Below are 16,217 nucleotides of genomic sequence, written 5' to 3' on the forward strand. Positions count from 1 at the left end.
CGTGCAATCAGGCAAATGTTTATTGACAACCAGCACCTTCACTATGAATGGAATATTGGCTTATTTAACGATATTTGAATAGTTTAAAGCAGACTAATAATGAAGTTTAAAATCGACCTTGTAGCGCAATACGACGTATGTAAGATATAGATTCGATAAGATATGATTCAATTATTGCATGTTTCGTAATGATAGATAGCTTTCACATTTTCCTAAAGATGTCATAATATTTATTTTTGGGTTTCTTAAGAATACCAAAAATAAATTATATTGTCTTAGTGTTCAGCAGGAAGTGGTTCGCGAACGCCTCTACACAAGACAGGACGTATGCTCGAGCTTTTACCATCTTTGGCACCCCAGCGTATCATAACCTATATGATACCCTGAGCAAATTGGCTAGGGAAACGTCGTAAATCTTGAAAATTCATAAGCATTTTCCGACTAGTGTAATAGCCGATAATAAAATTAAAGTATATCCTTTGTGAAGTGTTACCGACAGTTTTAACAATATCCTGCCTAATACAATTTGTAAGCCGTGATCTCATTGGATTATTTCGAACCGAGATTACATCCGTAATTTCTCGGCCATTTCCGCACCGCATGCGCTGTGTCTCATGCGATCAATCAAGCGGCTGGATTTCACCATATTAATTATTCGTGAGTAAGAGATTTTAACAGCTGATTTGCCCAGGGTATCATATAGGTAATGATACGCTTGGGTTCCGAGGAAGGCTTTTACATAAACCAATTAAAAGCAAATTAATAACAGAATGGGATTTGGTGGTTGTTAAGTTATTAAATGGAAATTTGACAGTTTTAATCCGCTAAATGGAGTTTTAGTTGTCAGAGCAAATCTATATGATAAAATGTGAATCAGTCCTGCGATCACATTGGCGGAAGCAAAGGCCTGAAGCTATATATGCACAGGTGTTTGACATGAATTTCGATAGCATACAAAATACATAAAACTATTGTAAGAGTATCGGTTAAATTGGGACTGTTCATTGTCAGTAATGGTATGTGTAACACTGCCAAAGTCTCTGAAATATTCAATATAGCCTCAATTCCGTGTCCTTATGTTGTGATGTCAAGATCCTAAGGTATTTTATTGTTTATAATTATAAAAAAAATGTTTATACTTTGTGTCAATTTGGATTAATGTACTGTAGACACGTGTAAAAATTGCTTAACAAAAGTTTCCGTGAACTGGCTAAGCAATATTATTTTGTTCAAGAAATATTCAGTTGAATCAGAATGAGAGATGAATAAATTACCAAGTTTGCAGGTGTCACTTTTTCCGACTTAGGAATACAACTTATTTTTGGACCGAAATTATGAACACCGCTTTTTAAACTGTAGTTATACCAATGTTCAAATTACAATGCATGTTTAAACTTAATATAGAATGTGACATAAATCATATTATATACAAAGGCTCGCTTACTTACATATTTCCTGAACATTTGAATAAAATTGTGTTTTACATCATGACGACTGTCAGATTTTATTAATTGCAGGTATTTTCCACTAACAAAAATTAAGGAAGGTCCACCTGTTTAACCTGCGTTGCTGGGGAGCCGTATTACACAAATTAATGATATTTCCCGCGAGACTTGCATTGCGGGAATGTCCTACCCAAATCATTTATATAAAAAAAGACGTATCTGATCATTTTATTTTTGTTAAGGATACTAAAATGATATCACTTAAGAATCAAAACATGAACGCTATTTATTTTACGAAATTTGCTTTCCTTATTTTAACGGTGACGTGCTATCCGGAAAGATGGGGTCATAATTTGTTTTTGTTCAGGACGTCATTTGCTGTTTTTAAAATATTAAGTACATAATGTCTTACAACAGTTTTGTTTTTCACGAAATTAAGAAGAGATATCACGTTTCCCTTCAGATATGTTTGAACGGCGTCGTAATTTTGAAAACCACACAACTAAATGCTTACTCTCTTATTATCCGTCTCTTTATATATAATTAACGTATATTTGCAATTATTTTCAAAAATTCAATGAAATCTGCCGATCTCCAATTTCAACAAGGACGAATGAATGGCAGGTTTAAAACATGAGGTAAATGAGATATCGATATACTCATAAAACATTCATTCTACTAAACCTTAGCATAAATAAGTTCAGATAGAAAACTTAACTCAAAGCATTGAATGTGCTGAATGAATTAAGACCGAAAACTGACATTGTCTCATAGGTTAAGTAACCTTAATGTTACATTTTGATGGATTCTTATCCTTTATACTGTTGGTATCATTTGAAAGGTATTTGCTTGCTGATTACTAGCAAAAATAACCGCAATAACATCATACATAAGGTACTTATATTGTGTAGATTTGCTCTTTAAAACAATTGAATCAAGAATAAATGGCTTAGTCAGTTATCTGGCCAAAACAACCTTTCTAATATACTATTTTTCGGTACCACAACCACCAACACCCCTACCCCGGCCTCCACAAAACTCTTTCAACTGCTGCTAACATAATATCGAAAAGCACACTTTTGTGTATCGGATACCTTACATGCATGTAACATTGTTTTAGAATGAGGTTCAAGGTCCTGTAAAACTCATGATTATGCATGTACTTCAAATTGGAAATAAGCCTGGGTCGAAAGTGAAAGTAGATCGTTTTATTAATAAAATCATTTAAATGTGTTACCATCAATTAGGTATAAGATAAGATACTAAATCTGTTTATTATAGTGACATGTGTTAAGAGCTATAAATACAAACCGTCTTGACATATAAACACACTATTATACACCCGACCTTGTGGATCTGTCATCTAAAACAAGTGAATGATATTTCATGTACTCAGGTCGTATATTGTTACCATGAAGCTCTTACTACGAACCAAATTTCACAATATGTCAACCCTACCTAATAATATTCAGTTTCAACAGTTTTTCTACTTTTAAGAACAGTGACCTTTATTCTATGGGCCCTAAACGCACTACCATGGAAAGGGTTCATCACCTCTTACTTTATAACAAGTTTGATCACTAGATGTCAAATTCAACTAAACAAAATCGATACTAAAGCTGAGTTTGTCGCCGCCTTAACGCAAGCCCGCCAAAATACGAAGACATAAGAAATTCTAATAAACAGGTTCAACTTTATAAAAACCTGGATAAAAATGTAAAAGAAAAATATTAAGGGCATAATTTGTATTTGGAGCAAATGTGTAGTTATGTATCATCATTATGTGGATACTGTGTAAAGTATGAAGTACATTATATCAAAGGTATTTGAGATCTAATTTGAAAACTTCTTGTATTAAGGATAATATGGAGTTACGTTACTTGTAAATTGTGTGAAGTATCATGTCACTTGAATGAAGGGTATAGAAGTAATTAGTGAAAATTGATGTAGTTTTGGTGATCGTGTGATCTGCAGTGTAGGTTGAGCTGTGTGAGCTGCAGAATGTGATGCTGGTACTCTGCATGATACATATCTATTTGAGCTGACAATACTTCGACAACAAAACCAATGTTATGACAAAACCTCCACAATATAATTAATGGGATGGTAATACATCGACAAAGAAAAAGATCGGAAGACAATACCTCGACAACAAAACCAATGTTATGGCAATACCTCGACAACAAAGCGAACCTTATGGCAATACCTCGACAACAAAACCAATGTTATGGCAATACCTCGACAACAAAACCAATGTTATGGCAATATCTCGACAACAAAACCAATGTAATGGCAATACCTCGACAACAAAACAAATGTTATGGCAATACCTCGACAACAAAACCAATGTTATGGCAATACCTCCACAACAAAACCGATGTTATGGCAATATCTCCACAACAAAACCAATGTTAAGGCAATACCTCCACAACAAAACCAATGTTATGACAATCCCTCGACAACACAACCAATGTTATGGCAATACCTCCACAACAAAACCAATGTTATGGCAATACCTCCACAACAAAACCAATGTTATTGCAATACATCCAAAACAACACCAATGTTAAGGCAATACCTCCACAACAATTTTTTTTATGGCAATACCTCCACAACAAAACCAATGTTATGGCAATACATCCACAACAAAACCAATGTTAAGGCAATACCTCCACAACAAAACCAATGTTATGGCAATACCTCCACAACAAAACCAATGTTATGGCAATACCTCCACAACAACACCAATGTTATGGCAATACCTCCACAACAAAACCAATGTTATGGCAATACCTCCACAACAAAACCAATGTTATGGCAATACCTCCACAACAACACCAATGTTATGGCAATACCTCGACAACAAAATCAATGTTATGGCAATACCTCTACAACAAAATCAATGTTATGGCAATACCTCGACAACAAAATCAATGTTATGGCAATACCTCGAACACAAAATCATTGTTATGGCAATACCTCTACAACAAAATCAATGTTATGATAATAACTCTACAACGAAATCAATGTTATGGCAATTCCACCATACCGAAATCAATGCTGTGACAATATCTCCACAACGAAATCAATGTTATGACAATAACTTGACAAAAAAACCAATGTTATGGCAATACCTCGACAACAAAATCAATGTTATGGCAATACCTCGAACACAAAATCATTGTTATGGCAATACCTCTACAACAAAATCAATGTTATGATAATAACTCTACAACGAAATCAATGTTATGGCAATTCCACCATACCGAAATCAATGCTGTGACAATATCTCCACAACGAAATCAATGTTATGAAAATACTACTACAACGAGATCAATGTTATGACAATACCTCGACAACGAACCCGGTGTCATGACAATACCTCGACAACGAAAACAATGCTATGGAAATACCTCAACAACGAAAACAATGTTATGGCAATACCTCGACCTTTGTCTTTTTAAGAATATACGAATTTAAATGAAAATAAACCTCACTGTATTTTCCTATAAAATTCTTTAAATTTATTACGTTCATATTTTCAATCATTTTAATATATCTTTAATTTTTTGTGTGTATTCATATTACAATTACCTCGTTTAAGATAATAGTTTTTACGGAATAAACTTTATCATTATAGAAGGCTAAAACAGCAGGCACACACACGTACAGAAGACAGCAAAAAAAATACTTTTCGTTTGGGTACTTTTCTTGGCATGTTTTTCGTACTCAACACATTTCGATGAAATTGAAGTTGTTTCACTTTCCTCTATTTAGGCATTTCGAGGTTTTCTGACATTGTTAAAGTGCAGTATTTCATTGTTATTTTATGCTAGATAGTTGGTAGAAGTGACCCCTTTGATAAATCTGAAGAAATTTTTCAAATAATATTTTAAGTTAAATACCACTAAATTTTGTACAGGTCAAATGACACCAAAACAGGGGCTCATTTCCACCAAATGACTGTGAGGGTAGAGGCATTCACAAGGCATTTCTTGCTGAACACTAAAATCAGTAAGCATTTTTGGGGCTTCTAAACAATTGGATTATACAATTAAAATGCCCGGCCTGCTGAAACTAATCATTTGGAAAAAAGGCACAAAACAACACTAACGTACTTTAACTTAAATATGTTGACAAAGTATAGGCGGTAGTGCATCATGAAATGAGAATGGGATGTTTTGGGGAAAAAACTTACTTCTTGCACAATATAAATAAATACAGTAAGCTTAATTAAAATTAAATTCCAACATGTTGTTTCTAACAGAAGGATGTTCAATTATACAGATGATAACCCATTGTATTATAATTTTCTTTCACACATATTCACTGCGCATGAAAATGAGTAGTTATAGTGGTATAAATGTATGATGCGGGTGTAGGGTTGTGTGAGCTGCATTATATGCAGTTTTATCAGCATCATTAGTGCGTGGGGGGGGGCGGGGCTGGATTAGCTGTAGGATAGGGGCTATGTGAACTGCAGGATAGGTTGTTGGGCTTATAAACTTGAAAAGTTGGGTTTTTGTGAGCTACATTGGATGAGTTAACTGCAGATTGGTTTGCAGTGTAAGCTGCAGCGGGCTGTCTGAGCTGCAGGGAATGAAGCTTGGTGAGCTTAGGGTGGGTCTATGTGTAAGCTACATAAGGCTGGTTAACTAAAAGGTCCGCGGGATATGTACACTTCAGGATATGGGTATGTTAGAGCTGCCGGGAAGTAGGTTAGGTGAGCTGGAGGGAAGGGGACTGGTTAAGCTACCTGATACGCTTTATGAGCTGCAAGCTAGGCTCGTGGTAAGCAGGAAGGGGGCTAGGGTTTGGTTGAAGGTTGGTTAATGCGGGAGCCTCAGGATAGGGGGATGTGTGCACTGCGGCGTAGGATGCTGTGTGAGGTGCATTAAAGAGGTCAGAGTAAACAGCATGATTGGAAAAAGTTGAGTTTCAGTAAAGGTAGCTGGTTGAGTTAAAGGGTAGATGTATGGATGTGATGCAGGCTTAAGAGCTGGATGACCTGCAGTTGGTTGAGCTGTATGATAGAGGTTTGTGTAAGCTTCAGGGTAGTAGCTGAGGGAGCTACAGGTAAGGGTGTGAGTGGACGTAATATGTAGTAAAGGTGGTTGTGTTAGCTGCAGTGTAGGGAAGGAGTTGTGTCAGCTGCAGAATTTGGCGCTGGGTATTCTGCGTGATTAGTGGTTGTGTGTGCTGCACTGTAGGCAGGAATGCGTGCTGCATGATAGGGTTTGAGCAGACTGAAGGTTAAGTTAATTTGAGACCTGCCAGAGTCGTTGTGTGAGATACATGTTTGGTAGCGTTGTGTGAGATTGCACAATATGGTGCTGGTCAATCTGAATGGTAATTGGACGTTTAGCTGAGGAGCTGCAGGATAAGGTGTCGAGAGGACTTCATGATAGGTTGTTATGAGAGCTGTAATGAAGGCTGCTAAGAGGTCTGCCTAATGGTGTGGTTGCTATGTAGGCTTCATAATGCATTGTGGGGGAGTAGGATGCATTGTAAGCAGCTAAGTCAGTAACTGGATGAGCTACAAGAAAGGGGGCTGGTTTGCAGGATTTGTGGTTGTGTGGGTTTAAGCCTAGGGTGGCGGGTGAGTTGAACGACAGGGTCTGAAGAGCTGCAGTGTATATGCTGGGTTAGTAGTGAGCCACTGGACGGCGTTGGAGAATGCGAAACCAATGTTATGACAATACCTCGACAACGAAAACAATACAATGGTAATACCTCAACAACGAAACAAATGTTATGACAATACCTCGACAACGAAACCAATGTTATGACAAAACCTCGATAACGAAACCAATGTTATGACAATACATCGAAAACGAAACCAATGTTATGACAATACATCGACAACCAAACCAATGGTATGGCAATACCTCGACAATAAAACCAATGTTATGACAATACCTCGACAACGAAACCAATATTATGACAATACCTCGACAACGAAAGCAAGAGTTTGGTAATACCTCCCCAACAAAACCAATGTCAAGACAATACCTCGACAGCAAAACCAATTTTATGTCAATACATCAACAAGGAAACCAATGTTATGGCAATATATCGACAACGAAATCTATGTTATGTAAATACATCGACAACGAAATCAATGTTATGGCAGTATTTCGACAACGAAATCAATGTTATGACAATATATCGACAACGAAATCTATGTTATGTAAATACATCGATAACGAAATCAATGTTATGGCAATACATAGACAACAAAACTAATGTTATGACAATACCTCGACAACGAAACCAATGTTATGACAATACCCCAAAAACGAAACCAAAGTTATGACAATACCCCAAAAACGAAACCAAAGTTATGACAATACCCTGACAACAAAACCAATGTCATGACAAAACCTCGACCTTTTTGTCTTTTTAAGAATAGGCGAGTATAAATCAAAATAAACCTTTCTATATTTCTATTTTTCTATAAATTTCTATAAATTTATAAAGTTTATATTTTCAATCATATTTAATACCTTTCAAGTGTGTGTGTTAACACATATTACAATAACCTCATTTAAGATAAAAGTTTTTATGGACTAAACTATATCATTATAGAAGGCTTAAACAGCAAGCACACGTACAGAAGATAGAAAAAATCACAAAATTATGTTAACCTTCAGAAATAAATAAATAAATCACCAACGTTTTAAACTTAAAGAATTCTGTTTGTTAAGACTTTAAGTGTCTACGTGCAATCAGGCAAATGTTTATTGACAACCAGCACCTTCACTATGAATGGAATATAGGCTTATAACGATATTTGAATAGTTTAAAGCAGACTAATAATGAAGTTTAAAATCGACCTTGTAGCGCAATACGACGTATGTAAGATATAGATTCGATAAGATATGATTCAATTATTGCATGTTTCGTAATGATAGATTATAAGTATCTTCCATGGCTGAGAGTGCAACCTCGTTTCCACAAAACACCCTGCGCGAGGGTCGGGATGAACCTATCTTACACGAGCGGCTATGGTAGATGTTTTTTCTCCCACCTCAGTTAAACAAAATTGTGTAAAAATGTATTTTTTGCTGGAACTATTTTGTGCGTAGTGAAAATAAATGCGTATAGATATTTGATAATTCGTGGTTGTCATGGATATGCTCGCAGTGATACAGGTTATGTTACTAGTCAAATCGGTCTTTAAATAGTTCGGAGGAGAGTGGAGAATTATTTTTTGAAATATGCGCGAAAACTTTTTTATGGTGACATTTGAAGCGAGAAATAGTTAACAAGCATTCTAAATATTGCCACAAGACAAGGTTTCCATGATGCTACCGACGACTGTCTTCAACAAGGGAGGTAATTACAATGTGGCGACAATTAAAAAGGAGTTCCATACGGGCATTTCATCTTCGCCCGTGGGCAAGATAAGAATTTCTAGCATGGTTAAATTATTGAATCTACTTATCTGAGGTGGGAGAAAACTTTTCCTAAAGATGTCATAATGCTTATTTTTGGGTTTCTAAAGGATAAAGCTTGCAGATCGGAGAAGCCTCGCACCAGCACATCTTTAAGAATACCAAAAATAAATTATATTTGTCTTAGTGTTCAGCAGGAAGTGCTTCGCGAACGCCTCTACACAAGACAGGGCGTATGCTCGAGCTTTTACTATCTCTGGCACCCCAGCGTAATTAATGGATTAATGTACTGTAGACACGTGTAAAAGTTGCTTAACAAAAGTTCCCGTGAACTGGCTAATCAATATTCTTTTGTTCAAGAAATATTCAGTTGCATGAGAATGAGAGATGAATAAATTACCATGTTTGCAGGTGTCACTTTTTCAGACTAAGGAATACAACTTATTTTTGGACCGAAATCATGAACACCGCTTTTTAACTGTAATCATGAATACCAATGTTCAAACTACTATGCATGTTTAAACTTAATATAGAATGTGATATAAATCATATTATATACAAAGGCTCGCTTACTTACATATTTCCTGATCATTTTGAATAAAATTGTGTTTAACATCATGACGACTGTCAGATTTTATTAATTGCAGGTATTTTCCACTAACAAAAATTAAGGAAGGTCCACCTGTTTAAACTGCGTTGCTGGGGAGCCGTATTACATAAATTAATTATATTTTACGCGTGACATGCATCGCGGGAATGTCCTACCCAAATCATTTATATAAAAAAATGTATCCAATCATTTTATTTTTTGTTAAGGATACTAAAATGATATCACTTAAGAATCAAAACATGAACGCTATTTTTTTTTTACGAAATTTGCTTTCCTTATTTTAACTGTGACGTGATATCCGGTAAGATGGCGTCATAATTTGTTTATGTTTACTGTTTTTAAAATATTAAGTACATAATGTCTTACAACAGTTTTGCTTTCACGAAATTAAGAAGATATATCACGTTTCCCTTCAGATATGTTTGAACGGCGTCGTTATTTTGAAAACCACACAACTTAATGCTTACTCTCTTATTATCCGTCTCTTTATATATAATTAACGTAGTCTCCAATTTCAACAAGGATAAATAAATGGCAGGTTTAAAACATGAGAACTGAGACAAATGAGATATCGATATACTCATAAAACATTAATTCTACTAAACCTTAGCATAAATAAGTTCAGATAGAAAACTTAACTCAAAGCATTGGATGTGCTGAATGACGGGGGCACTTAAATGGATCATATGTTTAAGTTACCAACGAGTTACATACAATGTGTAAATGAATTAAGACCGAAAACTGACGTTGTCTCATAGGTTCATTAACCTTAATGTTACATTTTGATGGATTCTTATCCTTTATACTGTTGGTATCATTTGAAAGGTATTTGCTTGCTGATTACTAGTAAAAATAACCGCAATAACATCATGCATAATGTACTTACATTTTGTAGATTTGCTCTTTAAAACAATTGAATCGGGAATAAATGACTTAGTCAGTTATCTGGCCAAAACAACCTTTCTAATATACAATTTTTCGGTACCACCAACACCCCTACCCCCGCCTCCACAAAACTCTTTCAACTGCTGCTAACATAAGATCGAAAAGCACACTTTTGTGTATCGGATACCTTACATGCATTTAACATTGTTTTAGAATGAGGTTCAAGGTCCTGTAAAACTCATGGTTATGCATGTACTTCAAATTGGAAGTAAACCTGGGTAGAAAGTGAAAGTAGATCGCTTTTTTAATAAAAGCATTTATATGTGTCACCATCAATTAGGTAAATGATAAGATACTTAATTTGTTTATTAAAGTGACATGTGTTAAGAGCAATAAATACAAACCGTCTTGACATATACACACAATATTATACACCCAACCTAGTGGATCAGTCATCTAAAACAAGTGAATGATATTTCATGTACTCTGGTCAAGTATTGTTACTATAAATACTGTAGGTAAGTAGTATGTATTAAATAAATAAGGTAAAATATACATGTGATAATTTTAGTAACAGTGACCTTGACCAATCCCATGAACGTCCACCATAAGCTCTACTACGAACCATTTTTTTTCACAATATGTCAACCCTACCTAAAAGTATTCAGTTCCAACCTTTTTTCTATTTTTAAGAACAGTGACCTTTACTCTACGAACCCTAAACGCACACACATGGAAGGTGTTCATTACCTCTTCCTTTATACCAAGTTTGATCACAAGATTTCAAATTTAACTGAACAAAATCGATACTAAAGCTGAGTTTGACGCCGCCTTAATGCAAGCCCGCCAACACAGACAGACATAAGAAATTCTAATAACCAGGTTCAACTTTATGAAAACCTGGACAAAAATGTAAAAATGTAAAAGAAAAAAAATAAGTGCATAATTTGTATTTGGAGCTTATATGTAGTTATGTAACATCATTGGATACTGTGTAAAGTATGAAGTACATTATATCAAAGGTATTTGAGACCTAGTTTGTCAACTTCTTGTATAAAGGATATTATGGAGTAACGTAACTTGTAAATTGTGTGAAGTATCATGTCACTTGAATGAAGGGTATAGAAGTAATTAGTGAAGTTAGTGTAGTTTTGGTGACCGTGTGAGCTGCAGTGTAGGTTGGGCTGTGTGAGCTGCAGAATGTGATGTTGGTACTCTGCATGATACATATCTGTTTGAGCTGACAATACTTCGACAACAAAACCAATGTTATGTCAATACCTCCACAATAAAACTAATGGGATGGTAATACAGCGACAACAAAAAAGATCGGAAGACAATACCTCGACAACAAAACCAATCTTATGGCAATACCTCGACAACAAAACCAATGTTATGGCAATAGCTCGAAAACAAAACCAATGTAATGAAAATACCTCGACAACAAAACCAATGTTGTGGCAATACCTCGACAACAAAACCAATGTAATGGCAATACCTCGACAAAAAAAAACAATGTTATGGCAATACCTCGACATCAAAACCAATGTTATGGCAATACCTCGTCAACAAAACCAATGTTATGGCAATACCTCCACAACGAAATAAATGTTGTGACAATATCTCCACAACGATATCAATGTAATGACACTACTACTACAACGAAATCAATGTTATGACAATACCTCGAAAACGTAAACAATATCACGACAATACCTCGACAACGAACACAATGTTATGACAATGTCTCAACATCGAATCCGATGTCATGTCAATACCTCGACAACGAACACAATGCTATGGCGATACCTCGACAACGAAAACAATGTTATGGCAATACCTCGACTATTGTCTTTTTAAGAATATACGAATTTAAATCAAAATAAACCTCACTGTATTTCCTTATAAATTTCTATAAATTTATAACGTTCATGTTTTAAATCATTTTAATATCTTTAGATTGTTTGTGTTTATTCATATTACAATTACCTCGTTTAAGATAACAGTTTTTACGGATTAAACTATCATTATAGAAGGCTAAAATAGCAGGTACACACACGTACAGAAGACAGCAAAAGAAATACAAAATGATATTTACCTTCAGTAATAAATAAATCAATCACCAAAGTTTTACACGTTGAACTGTTCCTAAATGATAATATAGAAAAATGTTTGTTCAGACTTGAAGTGTCTACGTGCAATCCAGCAAATGTGTATTGACAACCAGCACCGTCACTATGAATTGAATAAAGTCTTATTCAATAATATTTAATTTTATTTTCAAGCAGACTGACAATGAATAATACAATCAACTTTATTCCTATTTCAGCAATTACCTAAGATAATGAATCATTTTCAACATACTCGTACAGGTTTATTTACATACAAAACACACCGACATTGAAGGCTGTAAATCTAAAGCACTCAATAATTCTATTCAATTGTCAATTGAAGTAGTGCACTCTATCCAATCATGCAATGGATTTTAAATTTGAAAATGTAAATTGGGATTATAATTTGAATATGATTTTAAAAGACATTTTAAGACGTTAGATTTGCAAACATTGAATTAGGTATTTTGATAAATTGCTACTTTGTGTATGAAATAATTACAAACCTCCATTTGAAGTTCTCTTTTATGTTTTAATTACATTTGCTGATCTTCAATTTCAACAACGAATAATGAAGGTCAGGTTAAAAATATCAGAATATTGGTAAATGAGAAATCAAAGTACCCTTATGAAACACTTTATTCTACTTGATAGAGAATAAATTTAGAACGAAAACCTATATACAAGCACCGAGATTGCTGAAAAACTGAAGCAATTAAGTGAATAATATGTTTTCTTACCAACGCATTACATATAATGAGTTGTTTGGTTCATGATGTAAACATTTGTTGTATGACGTGTGCCGGATTGTGTAGAACTTCATTATTCAAAATAACTGCAGTCTTGGTCTGCATGCTAAGAAGATGTATGATCTACACTTCAGGCAGCGCTGAAGGCTGCATTCTTAAGTTGGTAAGATTTCTGCAGGGTAGATTGCTTTGAAAGCTGCAGTGATGGTTGATGTATGAGCTGCATGATGCCGGTTGGGGGAGGGCTGTGTAAGATGCAATGTAGGCAGATTAGTAAGCTGAAAGGTAGTGAGGTAAGTGGGCTGCAGTGTATGTCGCTGAGTAAGCTGATGATGCGGGAGTGAGGCTATGTGAACTACAGAATATGGGGTCGATGAGCTGCAGGAAAGGGGCTATGTGAACTACAAGACATGGGATTGGTGAGCTGCAGGAAAGGGGCAATTCGAACTACAGTACAGGGGATTGGTGAGCTGCAGGAAAGGGGCTATGTGAACTACATGATAGGGGTTTGTGATTTGCAGGACTTGGGGATGGTTGAGCAGCAGGATTGGGGCTGGTTAAACTGCAGAATAGGGGGAATGTAGAGTTGGGTTTTTGTAAGCTACATTGGATGAGTAAAATGCAGATTAGTTTGCAGTGTAAGCTGCAGCTGCGAGCTGCAGAGATTGAAGCTTGGTGAGATTAGGATGGGTTCTATGTATGATGTCCATTGGGCTTGGTTACTTAAGGGTTCGTAGAAAGCTGAGTGAGATGATTGGCAATAGGCTAGATGAGCTGCAGGCTAGGGGCATAGTAAGGAAAATGGGCTAGAATTAGGTTAATGGTAGGGGGCTGTGTCAGCTGCAGAATAGGGGTCCGGTCGACTGGCATGGTCGCGGGCTGGTTTAGCTGAATGATAGGGATTTATGTCTATGAGGGCTGTATAGAATTTTAATGAGCTGTAGATAAGGTGGTTGTAGGAGCTGTAAAGTAGATAGTTGTGTGAGCTGCAGTGTAGAGAAGGGGTTGTGTCTGAGTTATCTGCATGATAAGTCGTGGTGTGAGCTCCACTGTAGTCAGCTGAGCGGCCTGCAGGCTAAGGGGATGAGAGGACTTAAGGATAGGTTGCTATGAGAGTTGTGATGAAGGATGCTGAGTAGGCTACATAATGGTGAAAGTTGCTGTGTGTGCTGCATAATGATGACAGTTGCTGTGTATGCTGCATAATGGTAAAAGTTGCTGTGTAGGATGCATAATGGTGAAGGTTGCTGTGTAGACTGCGTAATGGTGAAAGTTGCTGTGTAGCGTGCATAATGGTGAACGTTGCTGTGTAGGCTGCCTAATGCAGGGTAGGGAGGTGAGATGCGTAACAGGCAGCTTAGTCAGCTGAAGTGTAGTAAGGTGAGAAGGCTGCAGTATTTGTTGCTGTTAAAGCTGCATGATTGATTTGGAATTGGGTCTGGGTGTGCTTCTTTGTTTGGAGTGCTGTCTGCTGAAGAGTAGGAGGGCTGGGTGAGCTTACGTATAGTGGCTGGCTGAGCTACAGGATATGAAGGTAAGGGACCTGCATGTTAGTGGTATGTAAGCTGAGTTAAATGGGACTCTGTCAACCGCAGTATATGGGGTTGAGTGAGTTGTAACACGATTGGTGGTTGTGTGGGCTAAAGCGTAGAAGGGAGGAGGGGCGGTTGAGATGCCCGATAGGGGATGGAGGAGCTGCAGTGTAGATGCTAGGTTAGGTATGTCAGATGAAAGGTGGGGGGGGGGGGTTAGTTGGCTGACGACCGGTGTGGGTTGGAGGTAATGAGCTGCAGGGCATGGGGTTCTGAGAATTGCATGACTGGGTCTTGGTTAAAAATATTCGGTTAAATGACAAGATATATGTAATCAAGCTTAACGACAGCGTTTTTTGACATTGATGAAATATGTTTTTTTTGTTCTGATACAGGGTTAATGAAGCAATGCGATGGTTAGACGTCATGCTAATCATTGTATAGTATAACAGTGATGAGGAATATGGATAAGTATGCAGTTAACAGGTAAGGACATAAAAGAAGTGTCATTTAAATCAAAATAAACCTCACTGTATTTTTCTATAAATTTCTATGAATTTATTAAGTTTATATTTTCAATCATTTTTAATACCTTTCAAGTGTGTGTGTTAACACATATTACAATAACCTCTTTAAGATAACAGTTTTTATGGACTAAACTATATCATTATAGAAGGCTTAAACAGCAAGCACACGTACAGAAGACAGAAAAAATCACAAAATTATATTTACCTTCAGAAATAAATAAATAAATCACCAACGTTTTAAACTTAAAGAATTCTGTTTGTTAAGACTTAAAGTGTCTACGTGCAATCAGGCAAATGTTTATTGACAACCAGCACCTTCACTATGAATGGAATATAGGCTTATTTAACGATATTTGAATAGTTTAAAGCAGACTAATAACGAAGTTTAAAATCGACCTGCTAGCGCAATACGACGTATGTAAGATATAGATTCGATAAGATATGATTCAATTATTGCATGTTTCGTAATGATAGATTATAAGTATCTTCCAGAATGCAACCTCTTTTCCGCAAAACACCCTGCGCGAGGGTCGGGATGAACCTATCTTACACGAGCGGCTATGGTAGATGCTTTTTCTCCCACCTCAGTTAAACAAAATTGTGTAAAAATGTATTTTTTTAACTATTTTGTGCGTAGTGAAAATAAATGCGTATAGATATTTGATAATTCGGGGTTGTCATGGATATGCTCGCAGTGATTCAGGTTATGTTACTAGTCAAATCGGTCTTTAAATAGTTCGGAGGAGAGTGGAGCATTATTTCTTGAAATATGCTTGAAAACCTTTTTATGGTGACATTTGAAGCGAGAAATAGTTAACTAGCATTCTAAATATTGCCACAAGACAAGGTTTCCATGATGCTACAGACGACTGTCTTCAACAAGGGAGGTAATTACAATGTGGCGTCAATTAAAAAGGAGTTCCATACGGGCATTTTATTTTCGCCCGTTGGCAAGATAAGA

The 16,217-nt window shown here is 36.1% G+C and overlaps 1 protein-coding gene across 5 annotated transcripts in view; it reads right to left on the reverse strand.

Annotated features, from left to right (window-relative positions):
• LOC128203407 (uncharacterized) overlaps positions 1 to 15,543 on the reverse strand; it is a 67,262-nt gene extending 51,719 nt beyond the window's left edge. For 2 of the 5 annotated variants that reach the window (XM_052904814.1, XM_052904813.1), the window contains exon 1: positions 12,674 to 12,705. In XM_052904814.1, the coding sequence (XP_052760774.1) occupies positions 12,674 to 12,699 (26 nt within the window). In that variant the 5' untranslated portion in view covers positions 12,700 to 12,705. Of the gene's footprint in view, positions 1 to 8,092; positions 8,192 to 12,435; positions 12,641 to 12,673; positions 12,706 to 15,461 lie in introns of those variants that run through there. The other 3 variants (XM_052904818.1, XM_052904816.1, XM_052904817.1) reach the window with 3 other exon arrangements.
• Positions 15,544 to 16,217: the final 674 nt, after the last annotated feature.

This window comes from Mya arenaria, chromosome 9, assembly GCF_026914265.1.
Source record: "Mya arenaria isolate MELC-2E11 chromosome 9, ASM2691426v1".
Classification (NCBI taxonomy): domain Eukaryota; kingdom Metazoa; phylum Mollusca; class Bivalvia; order Myida; family Myidae; genus Mya; species Mya arenaria.